The 18239-nt window shown below is 40.7% G+C and overlaps 1 protein-coding gene across 6 annotated transcripts in view; it reads left to right on the top strand.

Annotated features, from left to right (window-relative positions):
• The first annotated feature begins 298 nt into the window (after positions 1–298).
• The window catches only part of LOC134353047 (phosphatidylinositol-binding clathrin assembly protein-like), a 133542-nt gene continuing 115601 nt past the window's right edge, over positions 299–18239 (top strand). For 2 of the 6 annotated variants that reach the window (XM_063060876.1, XM_063060879.1), the window contains exon 1: positions 305–2378. In XM_063060876.1, coding sequence (XP_062916946.1) covers positions 2249–2378 — 130 coding nt within the window. In that variant the 5' untranslated portion in view covers positions 305–2248. Of the gene's footprint in view, positions 2379–18239 lie in introns of all 6 variants that reach the window. The other 4 variants (XM_063060877.1, XM_063060881.1, XM_063060880.1 and 1 more) reach the window with 4 other exon arrangements.

Below are 18239 nucleotides of genomic sequence, written 5' to 3' on the forward strand. Positions count from 1 at the left end.
AGTACAGTGCAATACATGATAAATGTAGAAAAAAATGGAATTATAATTTTATACACACACACACACACACACATATGAGGCAAGTAAATTAAGCTTTAATGTCATGAAATGGTTGATAAATTGTCTATTACAGTGAGAAAAAAATAAAAGAACCAGGGTATTTTTAAATTGATTAAATTTCTGCCTGGAATAAAGGATTATTCAGGAATCCTTTTGATATCCCATAATGAAGTTTGAAATTCAAGCATTTACTGCATACCCTTATAAATACTTTTTAAGTTTGTTAATACTAACCTCTTTTAATATATAATAAACAAGAAGGGAATTCCCTAAATTCCTCATTCCTAAGTCTCTGATTTTAGGCAATTTAATACAGAGTGAGATGTGACATGCATTTCTACAATATAAAGTAATGTGTACAGAAACTAGCAGGGGCTTGCGTAGGAATTTAATTTTGCAAGCTTTTGGAGCTGTGTGGTAAACACATAGCTATTAAGCATGCACAAATTCGCATGTTCTTAACGTGTTGAATTTTTTTTGAGGGAGGGAAATATGTTCTTTCTGGTTATTGATAACTGTCAACAGAACTTGTATACATAACATGAGGGTTTTATTTTGCATCAGGATGAAAAATATCGATGATCAATAATTTTAATGTATTTCAAGCAGAGATCTATTGATTTATGGACACAGAGGGTATCACGCACTATGGAAATAAGATTGAGATTGAGCCACAACCTTTCTGCATCTAGTTCTTATAGCTATTACCTGGTATTCTTAAGTAAGTTGTGTGGCTATTAATAAATCAAACTGAGTAACTGCCTGCATTTGTTGTGGAATTGATTTAACGTCAGAATTTTTTAAACATTGTATTGAGCTATGATAGGGCCAAATGGAGTTAGTCAGTAACCTCAAAAAATAAAAAGATAAATATTTAAAAGATGTAGCTCAGGGTGATCAGGATGATTTTAGATCCAAACAGAGCATGTTATGAAGTTATTTATCGATTAAACATTTTCACTAAGGAAAGATAAACTGGAGATAGTGTACATACTTTCAAACTAGAATACAGATGGAGTAGAAATAAAACCTTGTCTTGAACAAGATTAGGTTACAAAACAGCAGGACGGGAAACATTTTCAGCCGAGATAGTACAGATTAAGCCAAAGAGCTTTATCATTTTTTTTTTAATCACGTGAAACCATGTAAATATATTAGGGAAAAACCTTAAATGATTCAAACAAGTGTGTTAAGAGGTAGAGAGGTTTAAAGAGGAATTTAATGTTTCATTCATTAACATCGAAGGTCTTTTCTTACTGTGGATTTCATTAATTTTGGCCCAGTACTACACAAGAGAACATATTAGGCAGGAAAACGTTGACAATAAGTGCTTTGAGCAATAGGAGAAGAGAAAAACTCCGAAAAAGACATGCCATTATTAGCTCCGTGACGTTTCCACAATCCAGGGGGAACTTTATTCAAGCCAACACGTCCTCGGGTCGAAAATATCAAATGGGCGAAGTATACCGCATCCTTTATTTGTTCTTGGGTACACTTGCCTAGCAGTTTCTCAAAAATAATAAAAAAAAACTACCTTTTGGATGCATTGTAGGTAGAATGATCACTGCAGTTTAGTAATGCCCTCGACACTTAAAGCACAAAAGGACGGCACAGTCTAGCCTCTTTGGAAGCTATAAAACGTAGTCATTTTCCAAAGTAAAATGACAGACACATAGCACGATCTGAGAATAGAGACAGCACCTTCTGCAGTTCTACCTTAATTCCTCGGCCGGGCTTTAATCACCTGACACGGCGGCGCCGCCATTTTGGCGGTGAGTGCCCGAGAAACCGGAAGAGCCCGGCCCGAGGGGGCAGGAAAGGAGGGAGGGAGGGAGCTGAGAAACGCTCGCCGAATATCGCCGGGCTTCCCACCAAATACTCCCAAATCAGATATGCTTGAAAATTCCACTTGCTCTCTCGGTTAGTCGCGCGAGCGAGCTTTTCTCCCCGAGGAAATAAACGCTTTCTTTTTGGAACAATTCGATTTCGCTTACGGAAAAGGGCATAAAATTTGTTGACTCGATAAGTTTTCCTCTTTTTTTTCCCCCTCTGAATTCAAGTGTCTTGTCATTTCGATTTTCTTTGGTGGGACCGAGGGGGTCCTGAAGCTTTTTGGAACACCTTCCGTGCTATTTTGTCGCCGTATTTGGTCAGAGTGTAGCGTCTATACCCAAGGAGGGATCGGATCATGTCGGGCCAGTCGATCACGGACAGGATCACCGCGGCCCAGCACAGCGTCACCGGCTCGACCGTTACCAAGGCGGCGTGTAAGGCCACCACACACGAGGTGATGGGCCCTAAGAAGAAGCACCTTGACTGTGAGTACTCGAAGGCAAAGACGAGGGCGGGGAGTGCAGTGGTGAAGACAGGCCTTCTAGTTCCCCTGTGACCTTTTCACATAATTATTCATTACCGCGTATCTCCGGATTCACTAGCTGTTGAGTCAAACCGTATGTGAAAGAATTGTGAAAAAAGTAAAACAGTCCTTTGGTGAATTTCATTTCACTAGAACTTGGCTGAGTCTTTCATCCTTTAAATTTCCTCTCTATATGTCACGAGGAAGATTAGACTCTGCGATGTGGCATAGCGATGTGTCCTCGGTGTGAAAATACCTGAACTTGGGCTGTTTCCGACGGTATGAGAATAAAACTACACCTGCTCACTCCATCCATTGTGATCTGGAAATCTGCTTTTTTAGTAACTGATGCTTTGTATCAATATGCACCTTCCTTTACTTATATCTATTGGGTTGCATATGAATGTTACTGTCCAATGATTTCCTGACAGATTTTTTGATATTAAGGGAATCTGGGAATATGGAATTTGGGCAGGAAAATATCCCTGAGGTAGATCAGCTATGATATTGAATTGTGAAACAAGCACAAAGAGCCAAATGCCCTCTTTCTCTCTCATGTTCTTTTGCTCTAGTTCTTTGTAAATTAGAACCTGGGTATTCTACAGCAAGCAGACTGTTGACATAGCCTAACTAAAATTGAATCACTTGGGGAAATTTTTCCCGTAGTCCTAACACCATTACCCCTTATCACTCAATTGAAAATGAAACTGAGGTTATTGTACTACCCTATGCTTAGCAGTACAAGTAATGCATTATGCCATATGGGCCAATACCTGATAACTACCTGAATTCTACATTTTTGGTTTTAATGTAAATTATCTGGACCATTGCCCAAAGTGCTTGAAAGTATGTTTGGGAATTGAGAGAAGCTCTTTAGATAGTAATTGCACAAAGCTACCTGGTTAAAACTGTGACAGAGAGCCTGGGGAAATGTTGAAAGAGGTGCTGCCATTAAAGGAAGTGAATGAAGTAATGTAAGATAGAACAGTATAGCACAGTATGGGCCTGGTGTTTTGTAATTTTTTGGTAAAGGAAGCTTGCATCTTAAATAATTATAACATACTATGAGACTGGTATGTAAGATACATTCCTTGCTGCAAGGAGGCTTCTGCTAAATCAGGATTTGTAACCTCCAATGTAGGACTGAAGCCACAATTTTTTTTCTTCAGAAGCTGGTATCTTTGCAATTCCAGATACTGTGATGGCTCAGTTTTTGAGTTTATTCGAAAGAGAGCTGCAGGTTTCCAGATATTAAGGGAATCAATGTGATATGAGAGTAATGCAAGAAAATGAAGCTGAGGTAGATTAGCCATGATAATGGGGATAAACAGTCTACAAGGGCCTATTTGTAGCTCTTATTCTGTGGTATAATTGTATATGTTCCTTAAAGTTTGAAGCAAAATAAAATGTGGATTTGCTTGAGATATTGATTGAAGTGAATTGGACTTAAAAAGTTTTGGTTTAGTATTCAAAACTCCTTTTTTCAATTAAGAGGAGAAATTGTGAGTGCTGAATTCTAGTTTGCATTGCAGAATTTAAAGCTTCAATTTAGTTGTTACTATTTCTTCCAGCATAAACAAAAAAATAGCTAATCTGTTGTAATGCTAGCTTTAGCTTCCTGTCTATAAAAGAATCTGTCTGATCTCAGTGTTTCAAGAGTTTTCTGCTTCTACTTCTATTTCATTTTTGCAGTATCTGCAAAATGTTTAGTTACCAAAAATATTTTCTCTTGAAAATGTTTCTCATAGTTTTTTTAAAATCTGTGAATAATAATTGGTCTGTGCAAATTATCAAGGTTGTTACTAGTTGTGTGACTTTATGTAGAGAGAAAGAGAGCACCTCATAGGGGGGGAGGGTGCTGGTGAGTTAAGTGCACCCTATGAAATCAGTGGGCATTTGGCTGCACCATAATAATCTGATCCTGGACTTGACTAATGCCAATATCTTTGAACACTTTTCCCATGCATCTGATGGAACTGGGAAAATAGGATTTTTTGTGAAATAATCCTGCAAAAGGTCAGAAAAGTATTTGATTCCCGTTGATTCAGGTTCTTGATGTATGTCTGAGCTTTTCTCTGAAATTGGTTCTTTGTATTCTAATTTTTGCAGCCAGTCAACTGATATCTTAGTTGAGACTAAATTACTGCTGATAATAGAGAAAAGTAAAACTATCAGAAAATATTTAAGGTTCCTAGCAGTTCACACTGGATCAAAAGAGAAAGAAAAGAAAATAATTTTTGATATGGTGCTTTGTAATAACTTGGTAACCTTTTTTGAAAAATAAAGCATATTAGAGTTAAGAATTAAAAATTACATGAATGGCTCATTTTCTAACTTAAGTGGTGCAGCTAGTGCATTCTTAAAATTTCTTTTTTTTTGCTACTTGTTAAACTGCACCTCAGATCGCTATCTGGCTGTAATAAGTATGTCTCTCACCATTGAGGTAATCTACAAATCTGTAGCATGTGTATAACATTCTTCCTGATATTGCATACTCTTCTTATCTAGCACTGAATTGAAAATTTGCTTATTCTGTTGCTACCTCATGTTAATGAAGGTTTAGTTTTTACATCTGTGACCTAGGATAGCATTCTGGCACAAATAATTTTAAAAGCAGGTATAATAATTCACTAACACGATGAATTCTGCAGATGCTGGAAATTCAAGCAACGTACATCAAAGTTGCTGGTGAACGCAGAAGGCCAGGCAGCATCTCTAGGAAGAGGTACAGTGGACGTTTCAGGCTGAGACCCTTCGTCAGGACTGTACCTCTTCCTAGAGATGCTGCCTGGCCTGCTGTGTTCACCAGCAACTGTGATAATAATTCACTAACCATTTTCCACTTGGCAGGCTGGTCATGTGACAAATTGGAATTAAAATTGACATTAGCAGTAATCGAAGACTAAATGATGTCTATTTTGTGACTAAATGTCTATAAACAAAGGGGTTCCACAGAATTTTTTACTTGGTCTTTTGATTTCTGTAATATACAGTTGCAAAAAAATCTGTGAACCCTTTCTAATAACCTGGTTTTCTGCATAAATCATAAAATGTGGTTTGATCTTCATCTAGGTTACAATAATAGACAAACACAATTTGCCTAAGCTAATAACACAAACAACAGTTGTACTTCTTGTCAATACTGTGTACACCATTTAAACAATTAGTCTGGTTCAAAAAAGTATGTGAACCTTTGGGATAATGCCTTCTACAAGAGCTATTTGGAGTCAGATGTTCTAATCCCTGAATGCTGGAGGTGAAAAAAGAACCCAAGGGCAACAACAAAAGACCTGCAAGTATCTCTAGAATTTGCTAAAGTCTCTGTCATGTGTCCATTATACGAAAAACATTGAACGAGAATGGTGTTTATGGAGGGGCACCTCGGAAGAAACCACTGCTCTCCCAAAAAACATTTCTGCATTTCTCAAGTTTGCAAAAGACCACCTGGATGTTCCACAATGCTTCAGCGACAATATTCTGTGAACAGATGATACAAAATTTGAACTTCTTGGCAGAAATGCACACTGCTTTGTTTGGAGGAAAAGGGGCACTGCACACTGACACCAAAGCCTCATCCTGCCTGTGATGCATGGTGGAAGGAGCATCATAGTTTGGGGCTGCTTTGCTGCCTCATGGCCTAGACAACTTGCAGTCGTAGAGAGAACAATGAATTCAAAATTGTATCAAGACATTTTACAAGAGCATGTTGTGGCAGCGGTCCATCACCTGAAGCTTAATAGAAGTTGGATGATGCAACAAGACAATGATCTAAAAGGCAAGTAAATCAACAACAGAATGGTTTAAAAAGAAAATTTGTGTTTGGAAGTGGCCAAGTCAGAGTCCTGACTTTAATCTGATTGAGATGCTGTGGCAGACCTGAAGAGGGATGTGTATGCAAGGTATCCCAGAAATATTGATGAACTGAAACAGTTTTGCATGGAAAAATGGTCTACATGGTGATGGAGGAGAAGATGGCGGCGCGACGCAGCTTGCACGGCCACTCCAGTGAATGATACCTGTAATCTGTCAAGTAGGGTGCCGTGCACAATTCTGATTTGATGGAGACAGACGTGAGAGAATGGAGGAACATCTGGAGAAACTTCTGAAATGCCCGCTTCGCTGTTGCTGCTCTTGTGTGGTGCAGAATCTCCAGAGGGGAAGGCCCTGAATCCTTGGCTTTGCTTGTTGCTCAGCGGCCGGGACGGGGTCGAAGCGCTTGGCAGAGATGGTGCGCGGTGTCGCAGGGCTGCTCGGAGGCTCAAAGTTTTCGGACGAACTTGGAGTTGGCTGGGGTCGGGTGCTTCCAATGCATCGACAGTTGTCGGTGCATGGAGGTTTATGGCAGAGAGAGTTTCTCCCTTCTGCCGCCTGCTATCGGGGACTATTGGGAGTCGATCGGAACTTTGAGACTTTTTTTTACCGTTCCCGTGGTCTGTTCTTTATCAAATTATGGTATTGCTTCGCACTGCCTTAACTATATGTTATAATTATGTGGCCTTGTCAGTGTTGGTCTTTGGTTTGTCCCTTTTTTTGTGATATCACTCTGGAGGAACATTGTATCATTTCTTAATGTATGCATGCATTTCTTGATGACAATAAATGAGGACTGAGTGTCCTCATAATCTAAAAAAAACCAAAAAATTCTTCCACCATTGTGCAAGTCTGTTCAGCAGCTACAGGGAACTTTTGGTGGAGGTTACTGCTGCTAAAGGAAGTTCTACCGGTTCTTAAATACAAAGGTTCACATACCTTTTCTAGCCTGAACTGTAAATGATAAACCATGTGTTCAATAAAGACATGAAAAGTACTATTGTTTGTGTTATTGGTTTAGGCAGATTGTGTTTGTCTATTATTGTGACTTAGTCGAAGATCAAACCACTTTTTATGAATAATTAACGCAGAAAACCAGGTAACGGCAAAGGGTTCACAAACTTTTCCTTGCAATTATATATCAATTGTATGGGCTAAACTGACAAAATATTTGCAAATTAATCAAAATTTATTTGAGTGCTTGATGGTGAGGAAGACAGGCTTAGAATGCATGAAGTTTTAGATGGTCTGGTCAATTGGTCATAAAAGGGTCCAACGGAATTTCATCTTGAAATGTGGATAAATGTATTTGGCTGTAGGTAGTGATGGAATATATAATACATGACTAATCAGTGTGTGAGTAACATAGGTCAAAAGTTATTGCTGTATGCTTTTCATTCATATATGTTTTATAGGTAATAAAGGCATATGAATGTTTTCCTTTGAGCGGTGGCACTGAATATAAGAACAAGGAGGCTTTGCAAGAACTGTATACTGTGCCAGTTACCTCGCAGCTTAAGAATTACATACAGTCCTGGTCACTGCATGACAGGAAAGATGTGACTGTTTTGGAGAAGGTGCAGATACAATTGCCAGATTGGAAAGTTGTACGATGAAGAAAGATTTTGGAGCTCGGATTGTTCTGTTTGGAATAGGGGAGACTGAAGGGAGACTTAATTCATGTGTTTTAAAAAAAACTGAGGATCTGACATGGTTTTTTAAAAAAAAGGAATACCCTATTTCACTCATCAGAGCGATAGAAGATTTAAAATGATTGAAGGAGATGGGAGAAGCTTTTTCATGACCATGGAGATTTGAAACCCATTGCCTAAAAGAATGGTAGAGGGAAAAACTCTCATCACATTTAAATTGTACCTGGCTTTGTACTAAAAGAGCTGTAACCTGCAGGGCTGACTAAGTACAGGAAGGTCAAATTCGACTGAACAGCATTTCTCCTGCATTAGTTTGTCCAAGTCTATACAACTCTGAAAGTGGCAATACACCTGGTCAATCAACACCACTTCTTTGGTCAAGTGTCTCAGCTCCTGAGGAGATTGAGGTGAATGGCGCTCTCCTCTTCCCACTCCCCCTGCCACCCGCCCCCCCCATTCTAGCAAGTTTTTACAGGAGTACCATTAAGAGTGTCCTGACCAGTTGCTTCCCTGTCTAGTATGAGAATTGCAAGACATTTGACCGTAAAGCCCTAAAAAGGGTTGTGAGGGCTGCTGAGAGGATCATCGGGGTCTCTGTTCCACTTGTCAGCGGTATTTGTCAGGAGTTTTGCATATGCAGGTCCCTTGGCATTGTCAGTGACCCCTCCCATCCATCCAACTATCTCTTTGGACCCCCCTCCCCCCAAAACCATCAGGTGGGAAATACTGTAGCATTAGAACAAGAACTGTAAGGATGCGAACTAGCTTCTTGCTCCAGGCTCTAGGACTGCTGAATTTTCTGCCACACCCAGGTCTGATCATGCATGAAGCACCAGTAGTGTTATACTGTTTACTTTATAACTTGTGTTGTAAATGCACCTTATTAATTTACTTTAATATTACTCTGTGCAATGTTTGAGAGTTATATATACTGTATGCACTTATCTGTGTAAGCGGAACAAGTGCTACACATGCCCTTACACTTCCTCCCTTACCACCATTCAGGGCCCCAATCAGTCCTTCCAGGTGAGGCATCACTTCACCTGTGAGTCGACTGGGGTGATATACTGCGTCCGGTGCTCCCGATGTGGCCTTTTATATATTGGTGAGACCCGACGCAGACTGGGAGACCGCTTTGCTGAACATCTACGCTCTGTCCGCCAGAGAAAGCAGGATCTCCCAGTGGCCACACATTTTAATTCCACATCCCATTCCCATTCTGACATGTCTATCCACTATCCATGGCCTCCTCTATTGTAAAGATGAAGCCACACTCAGGTTGGAGGAACAACACCTTATATTCCGTCTGGGTAGCCTCCAACCTGATGGCATGAACATCGACTTCTCTAACTTCCGCTTAGGCCCCACCTCCCCCTCGTACCCCATCTGTTACTCATTTTTATGCACACATTCTTTCTCTCACTCTCCTTTTTCTCCCTCTGCCCCTCTGAATATACCTCTTGCCCATCCTCTGGGTCACACCCCCCCCCCCGTCTTTCTTCCCGGACCTCCTGTCCCATGATCCTCTTGTATCCCCTTTTGCCTATCACCTGTCCAGCTCTCGGCTCCATCCCTCCCCCTCCTGTCTTCTCCTATCATTTTGCATCTCCCCCTCCCCCTCCAGCTTTCAAATCCCTTACTCACTCTTCCTTCAGTTAGTCCTGACGAAGGGTCTCGGCCTGAAACGTCGACTGCACCTCTTCCTATAGATGCTGCTTGGCCTGCTGCGTTCACCAGCAACTTTGATGTATGTTGCTTGAATTTCCAGCATCTGCAGAATTCCTGTTGTATACTGTATGCACCTTGGTTTGGAGGAGTGTTATTTCGTTTGGTGGTATACATGTGAACAGTTGAATGACAATGAACTTGAACAAACTGTGGCAAAGAAGATATTTTGCATATTTGCGTTCATTGCTTAAGGCATAAGAATCAGGATGTCATGATGCAGTTCTATAAAACTTTGGTTAGACTACAATTGGAATATTACATACAGTTCTGATCACCATATTATAGGAAAGATGTGGAGGTTTTGGAGCAGGTACAGAAAAGAATTACTGAGATGTTGCTTTGATTACAGGGTATTAGCTTTTACAAGAAGTTGGAGAAATTTAGGTTATGTTCTTAGGTGCCTGGAACACGTTTCCTGTGATAACAGTGGAAACAGATACAGTACTGGCATTCTTCATACTTTTAGATAGAGACGTGGATATGCAGGGAATGCAAATTAGGGATATAGGTCATTTGCAGGCAGAAGGAGTTAGTTTATCATCATGCTTGGTGCAAATATGAGCTTAGGAATAGGCCTTTGTTCCTACTGTTGTATGTATTTTAAATTTTCTGTGACTTAGGGCTACACACTGTGTGAAGCTCTAATGGATTAGAGTGTAAAGAAAAGAGAAACAGCTCTATTCATTTTATTAAAGGCTTCACAGAGCAAGATGCTGCACAGATCTTAAAGGAATTTGGTAGGCATTTATAGCTGCTTACTTGTAAAGGATGTGAGCGTGATTTATGAAAATGGATATCAATCTAAAAGGGGTAAACGTAATGTAATATTTTTCAGTGCTGTTTTAAAATGGAGGTACTGGGTTATTTTTTCAGAGTTTTCTTAATCAGTTGAGGTGATGGTGCTTTGAAAACTGGGTCGTGCTTCAAGGTGCCAATATATGAAACATTGCTATGGAGATGTACAGTAAACTGTGCCACTGTCCAGTAACTGAATGAACACACTACTGAAAAACTGTAGTTCTACATCCATATGAATCAATGAATTCAATGGAAAAGTTCAAGGAGAATTTGAATATTATCAATTGAAATCAAGTTGAACCTGAAGATAGCAGAATTGGGATTAATTTAATGGACAGTGGTGAGGAAAAAAGTTATTATGGCTGGTTGGTTCTGATTTCTAAGACTATAGTCTGAAGAAAAGCATACATGGAAAAAAAGTAATAATTATAGATGTAGATTTTCCAGAAAAAATCAAAAGAATGTATACCACAGAAGAACTGCGCTGAAGATTCCTGATTCCTTCCTGGAAAGACAGGTTTATTAGAGGAGGAGAAATTTAGTAGGCTAGCTCTTATTCGTTAGAGCTTCAATGAATGAGAGGCCTCCTCATTGAAATCATAATCATAGAGCCATGCAGCATGAAATGTACAAAATTCTGTGAAGGTAAAACTGAGTTGATACATGGATTGATTGTTCCACAAACAAAGATCAGGGATCATAAAATAAGTAATAATTATTTAGGACAGAAATGCGAAGACATTTCTTAAGAATTTTCTTGTAATATTTGGAATCCTCTACCACTGGAGGACTCTGAAGTTTGTTATAGTCATAGTAATATTTTATTGATCCCAGGGGAAATTGGTTATTGATTTTATTTAAAACAAATTGATGGATGTCTGGATTTTAGTATAAATCTGCCCAATAAGCAAGCTTTCATGTACAAAACCTTTGTAACAAAGGGTGTTATTTAACCATATAAAACAATTACAGCATGGAAACAGGCCATCCCGACCCTTCTATTCCGTGACGAACTCTTACTCTCACCTAGTCCCACCGACTTGCACAGCCCATAACCTTACATTCCTTTCCTATCCGTATAGCTATCCAATTTAACTTTAAATGACAACATCGTACCTGCCTCAACCACTTCTGCTGGAAGCTCATTCCACACAGCTACCACTCTCTGAGTAAAGAAGTTCCCCCTCATGTTACCCCTAAACTTTTGTCCTTTAACTCTCAACTCATGTCCTCTTGTTTGAATTTTCCCCACTCTCAATGGAAAAAGCCTATCCATGTCAACTCTATCAATCCCCCTCATAATTTTAAACACCTCTATTAAGTCCCCCCTCAACCTTCTATGCTCCAAAGAATAAAGACCTAACTTGTTCAACTTTTCTCTGTAACTTAGGAGGTGAAACCCAGGCAACATTTTAGTAAACCTCCTCTGTGCTCCCTCAATTTTATTGAGATCTTTCCTATATTTAACTTGCTGCTGCTTAAAAGTTTTGTGTTTTTTTTGTAATGAAGGGTAGGGAACACATTGGCTTTCAAACAGATCTATGAAAACCAGTAACATTAATGGCCTTAATGATTTGGTTAATGGGAAAGAGTCTATTAAATAAACAAGGTGTTTAAAATGGGGTAAAACTTGAGCACCTGTGCTCTTCTATCTGGTAGTGATGACCATTGGATGAATGACTGGTAAGTTTCATCACAAACAAGAGAAAATCTGCAGACGCTGGAAATCCAAGCAACACACACAAATTGCTGGAGGAACTCAGCAGGCCAAGCAGCATCTATGGGGGGGAAAAAAAAAGAACAGTTGACGTTTTGGGCCGAAAGCTGAAATGTCGACTGTACCTTTTTCCATAGATGCTGAGCCTGCTGAGTTCCTCCAGCATTTTGCGTGTGTTGATAAGTTTCTTCATGTATGTTTCACCTTGTCAGAATCCTCACTGGGAGGAGATTGACAAGTTTCTAATTTTGTTTTGCTATTAAAGGGTAGCTAGTATCCCTTATGAAAATTAAAGCTAATTCTGCATGCTTGTTGTACATTATTTGTGCGTAATGAAGAGCTATGTAGCAACTTGTTCCCTTCCTTTTCTAGAGACATCTAGATTACAGAAATCAAGCAATACAGGGATAGGGCAGGAAAATGGTCTTGAGGTTAAAGATCAGCCACGATCTTGTTCAATGGCAATGCATTCTAGAATGCTAGACGGGCCGCCTAGTCAGTGGTTCTCAACGTGGGGCTCATATGGCCCCCCAGGGTGCCATGCCAGATTTCATAGGGACCACAAGTGAAAAAACAAGAAACCCGAGGGTCACAGGAGTTTCTGAATGGGCCATGAGAAGTTTACTATTTTGATGAATAATATCAAAATATACAAATAAAAAAGAAATGAATATATGTAATTTAATTGAATCCTGAATGAAATGAATGGGAAAATATGCTAGATCATGTGTGTAGGGTGTGGTGAATTGTTATCTCTGCTCCTGCTTGACCATGCTCAAGCAAAATTCAAACATACAAGCAAAATTTCTGGATAGCTGGTGAAATTCAAAATAAGTTTACACAGCTCTGGGAGAAAGAAGATTTGCTTTTAACTGCATTTCCCACCTATTATCTGGTTGAAAGTGGTTTTAATCTTGCTCTTCACATGCTATCAAAAGCTTGTAACAGTCTTGATGTTGTGAAAAGCGGTGATCTTCAATTATCTTTTACCAAGTTGCTACCAGATGTTCTAAAACTCATTAGTTTGCATCAGTTACAAGGATCTCACTGAATATCCAAAGTAACAATATTTAGTGTTTTTCATTTGTTGGAAGAATATTATATACATTATAAATAAAGTGCAGGTTTCCCCCCCGCCATCTGAAGGTAGAGCGTTCCTATGAAACAGCTTGTAAGCCGGAATGTCGTAAAGTGAAGAAGCAATTACCGTTTATTTATATGGGAAAAATTTGTGAGCGTTCACAGACCCAAGAAATAACCTATCAAATCATGCCAAATAACACATAAAACCTAAAATAACAGTAACATGTAGTAAAAGCAGGAATGATATGATAAATACACAGCCCATATAGAGTAGAAATACTTTCCTACAATCATTGCCGCACTGTCCACCGTAGCGAAAATCTCACGCAAGCGCTCTCGGCAGAAACATTCTCTCTAGTAACCTTTAAGCTATGAAGCTGCCAAATCATACCAAATAACATAAAAATACACAGCCTATATACTGTAGAAATAATGTATGTACAGTGTAGTATCATCTTTAAGAAAAAAGTCGAAATAAACAAGCTAATTAATTAGGTGCCGCCTGGCACATAAATGTCGGCCCAGATCAGAGGCGATTGCCAATTGTGTTGTCTCTGATCGGGGCCGACATTAAAGATGTACTGGGTGTGTCCTGGCTACCGCTGCATTCTTCGTGGCAATGTATCGGTCCGTGGCCCGGAGGTTGGGACCACTGGGGTGGTGGGACACTGGGGTGTCATCTCATTGTCTGTTTCCATCAGGGCAGGCAGGTCATCTTCTTCTATCTCAAAACGCTTAATTATGTCTAGTTTTATGCTAAGTGTAACACCCTTACAAGCTCTTTCAGGCTTTTCCGATACCTTAGAACTCATCTTGCTAACGGCTGCTCACAAGCACGTGTTTAAGCAGTGCTGACTAGAATGCAGTTCCGGGGGAGGAGCTTGGCTGCTCGGGGTGCACGCTTCCTTTTTCCTAACAGTGAAAACACCTTCTGTTAGCGAAAACGTCGACTGTACTTCTTCCTAGAGATGCTGCCTGGCCTGCTGCGTTCACCAGCAACTTTGAGATTTACCAGGATGCTGCCCGATTTAGTCATAGTCATACTTTATTGATCCTGGGGGAAATTGGTTTTCGTTACAGTTGCACCATAAATAATAAATAGTAATAAACCATAAATAGTTAAATAGTAAAAAGTAAATTATGCCAGGAAATAAGTCCAGGACCAGCCTATTGGCTCAGGGTGTCTGACCCTCCAAGGGAGGAGTTGTAAAGTTTGATGGCCACAGGCAGGAATGACTTCCTATGACGCTCTGTGTTGCATCTCAGTGGAATGAGTCTCTGGCTGAATGTACTCCTGTGTCCACCCAGTACATTATATAGTGGATGGGAGACATTGTCCAAGATGGCATGCAACTTTGACAGCATCCTCTTTTCAAACACCACCGTCAGAGAGTCCAGTTCCATCCCCACAACATCACTGGCCTTACGAATGAGTTTGTTGATTCTGTTGGTGTCTGCTCCCCTCAGCCTGCTGCCCCAGCACACAACAGCAAACATGATAGCAGTGGCCACCACAGACTCAGAACATCCTCAGCATCATCCGGCAGATGTTAAAGGACCTCAGTCTCCTCAGGAAATAGAGACGGCTCTGACCCTTCTTGTAGACAGCCTCAGTGTTCTTTGACCAGTCCAGTTGATTGTCAACTCGTATCCCCAGGTATTTGTAATCCTCCACCATGTCCACACTGACCCCCTGGATGGTCACCGGTACCTTAGCTCTCCTCAGGTCTACCACCAGCTCCTTAGTCTTTTTCACATTAAGCTGCAGATAATTCTGCTCACACCATGTGACAAAGTTTCCTACCGTAGCCCTGTACTTAGCCTCATCTCCCTTGCTGATGCATCCAACTATGGCAGAGTCATCCGAAAACTTCTGAAGATGACAAGACACTGTGCAGTAGTTGAAGTCCGAGGTGTAAATGGTGAAGAGAAAGGGAGACAAGACAATCCCCTGTGGAGCCCCAGTGCTGCTGATCACTCTGTCGGGGACACACTGTTGCAAGCACACGTACTGTGGTCTGCCAGTCAGGTAATCAAGAATCCATGACACCAGGGAAGCATCCGCCTGCATCGCTGTCAGCTTCTCCCCCAGCAGAGCAGGACAGATGGTGTTGAACGCACTGGAGAAGTCAAAAAACATGACCCTCACAGTGCTCGCTGGCTTGTCCAGGTGGGCGTAGACACAGTTCAGTAAGTAGACGATGGCATCCTCAACTCCTAGTCGGGGCTGGTAGGCGAATTGAGGGGGATCTAAGGGAGCTAGGGCTTTACTCTTTGGAGAGAAGGAGGATGAGAGGAGACATGATAGAGGTGTACAAGATAATAAGAGGAATAGATAGAGTGGATAGCCAGCGCCTCTTCCCCAGGACACCACTGCTCAATACAAAAGGACATGGCTTTAAGGTAAGGGGTGGGAAGTTCAAGGGGGATATTAGAGGCAAGTGTTTTACTCAGAGAGTGGTTGGTGCGTGGAATGCACTGCCTGAGTCAGTGGTGGAGGCAGAAACTAGTGAAGTTTAAGAGACTACTAGACAGGTATATGGAGGAATTTAAGGTGGGGCTTATATGGGAGGCAGGGTTTGAGGGTCGGCACAACATTGTGGGCCGAAGGGCCTGTACTGTGCTGTACTATTCTATGTTCTATGTATAAAAGATTTCATGTGCAGGCAGTCGCCGAGTTACAAACGAGTTCCATTCCCGAGTCCATCTTTAAGTCGGATTTGTACGCAAGTTGGAACAGGTACATCTGGTATTAGTGTCAGTTAGTCAAACGTTTGTCTCAGTATATAGTATATATTTTACCTTTCTATGCATATAGAACACAAGAAACGTATGTATTTCAGTAATTAAACCACTGCGTTTAGTAATAATTGTGGCTTTCATTGGGGCAGGGCCTTTCAGATAATCCATTATTCTCACTTTATCCTTTAAAATTGTTCATTCGTTGACCAACTGTAGCCTAACGCTTTTCCAGTTACCAATGGCGTTTCACCTCTTTCCGATTGCTTTATTATTTCCACTTTATTTTCAATCGTGATCATTTTCCGTCAACGGAACAGAAACACTGTGAATTCAGCAGCAGCCACAGGCGGCGAGTCCTGAGCTCCCCCGGATCGTAAAGTCCACCTGCACTGAGACAGGTTAAATGGGACGTGGGGGTGGTGCTGACTGGAAAGTGGGGAGGTGGTCAGGGTGTATCTTGCTAAGAAAAATTTAAGCCAAGTACAAAGTTGCACACTCAACACAGTGTTAACGGCAATGTGATCCGACTTAAAATGGCGGATGCCGATGAATTTTTAATATAATAGGCTTTATGGCGGGCCATTTGTAGATACGAGTTGTTCGTAAGTTGGACGTTCGTAACACGGGGACAGCCTGTGTTTGGATGCATCTTAGCTGATGAGAAGCAGCTTGTTCCCTTGTTCAAAATTAGCACTTGGTTTAATCTTTGAAACTACAAGCTATAGAGCCTAAATCCTGTGTTAGGGGAGTTATTTGGAGAAGATTGAGGGACAAGATTTATGTTCACTTGGAAAAGCAGGGACTAGTTAGAAATTGGCACAATTTTGTGAACGGGTATTGTCACGAATATGATTGAGTTCCATGAGGAAGTAACCAAAGATTTTGAAGATGGGGTGATGGATGTTGTCTATGGATTTTAATGAGGTTTTTACTTGGTGTGTTGATTTGGAAGGTTAGAGCACAAGGGATTCAAGGTGTGTTAGCAGACTGGATTTACAATCCAGTAAGGAGATGGAGAGAGAGGGAAACAGGAATAGGGAATGGTGAAAGTGGTGGGCAATTACCAGCAGTTCAAGAAATCAATGTCCATGCCATTAGGTTGGAGGCTACCCAGACAGAATATAAGGTGTTGCTTCTCCAACCTGAGTTGCTCTGACTTATCTATTTTACAGTTCCTTCACCATTCCTGTTTTCCCCCTCTCTTATCTCTTACCTGCCCATTGCCTTCCTCTAGTGCTCCTTCTCTTCCCCTTTCTTCCATGATCTTGTGCCCTCTCCTATCAGATGCCTCTTCTTCCAGCCCTCTATCTCTTTCACCAAAAATCTTCCCAGCTCTTTACTTTACTCCTCCCCCTCTCTGGGTTTCATCTATCGCCTGCCACCTTCTTGCTCTGACCTCAACTTTTTTTCCTCTCCTGATGAAGGATTTCAGCCCGAAACATTGACCTTTTATTCATTTCCAAAAATGCTGCCTGACCTACTGAGTTCCTCCAGCATTTTGTGTGTTTTGCCTTGAATTTCCAGTATCTGCATACTTTCTTATGTTTATGTAACTGCCAAGGAAAGTTGTTGAAAGTAGATTGATGTCATTGAAATACATAGTATGGGCTCAAGGGATTAGTGCTTTCCAGAGACAATTTAGGTAATTATTGAGAAAGTGCAAATAAGGATAACTTAATAGCAAGCTGTCTTTCCTGTGGTGACTTCACGCCTTGAAATCCAGCATAGTGCATATTATTGTACGTGGTGTTTTGCATGTTGTAATGGGAACTTTGAACTTCTGTAACTATCCACATGATGGAATTGCAAAGTGTACTGATATCTGGAAGTTAGACAGAGATAAATTCAAACTACGTATGTAGCTTAGAATTGCACAACCACATGTAGATATTAAAACTCAGCAGAATATGATCTAATTTCCTCATCCATCAGAAACATGACCAAGGATTTGCAAATGAATTACGTAACCTCAACAATTTTATGATTTCATTTTAATTGTCTGGTGTTAAAGGCCATTCCTATTACCATTTGTGAAAGAGGCAGTGATCTGCATTTTGAACTGCTGTACCCTTTATGTTGAAGGCTTATTTAGAGTGCGTGATGATGAAAAAATGCAGAATTATTTCCACGCCAGGCTGGTAAGAGACCTGAAGGGAAGCTTAAACAACAGGAATTCTGCAGATGCTGGAAATTCAAGCAACACACATAAAAGTTGCTGGTGAATGCAGCAGGCCAGGCAGCATCTCTAGGAGGAGGTGCAGTCGACGTTTCAGGCCGAGACCCTTCGTCAGGA

The sequence above is a fragment of the Mobula hypostoma genome, chromosome 10, assembly GCF_963921235.1.
Source record: "Mobula hypostoma chromosome 10, sMobHyp1.1, whole genome shotgun sequence".
Lineage (NCBI taxonomy): Eukaryota > Metazoa > Chordata > Chondrichthyes > Myliobatiformes > Myliobatidae > Mobula > Mobula hypostoma.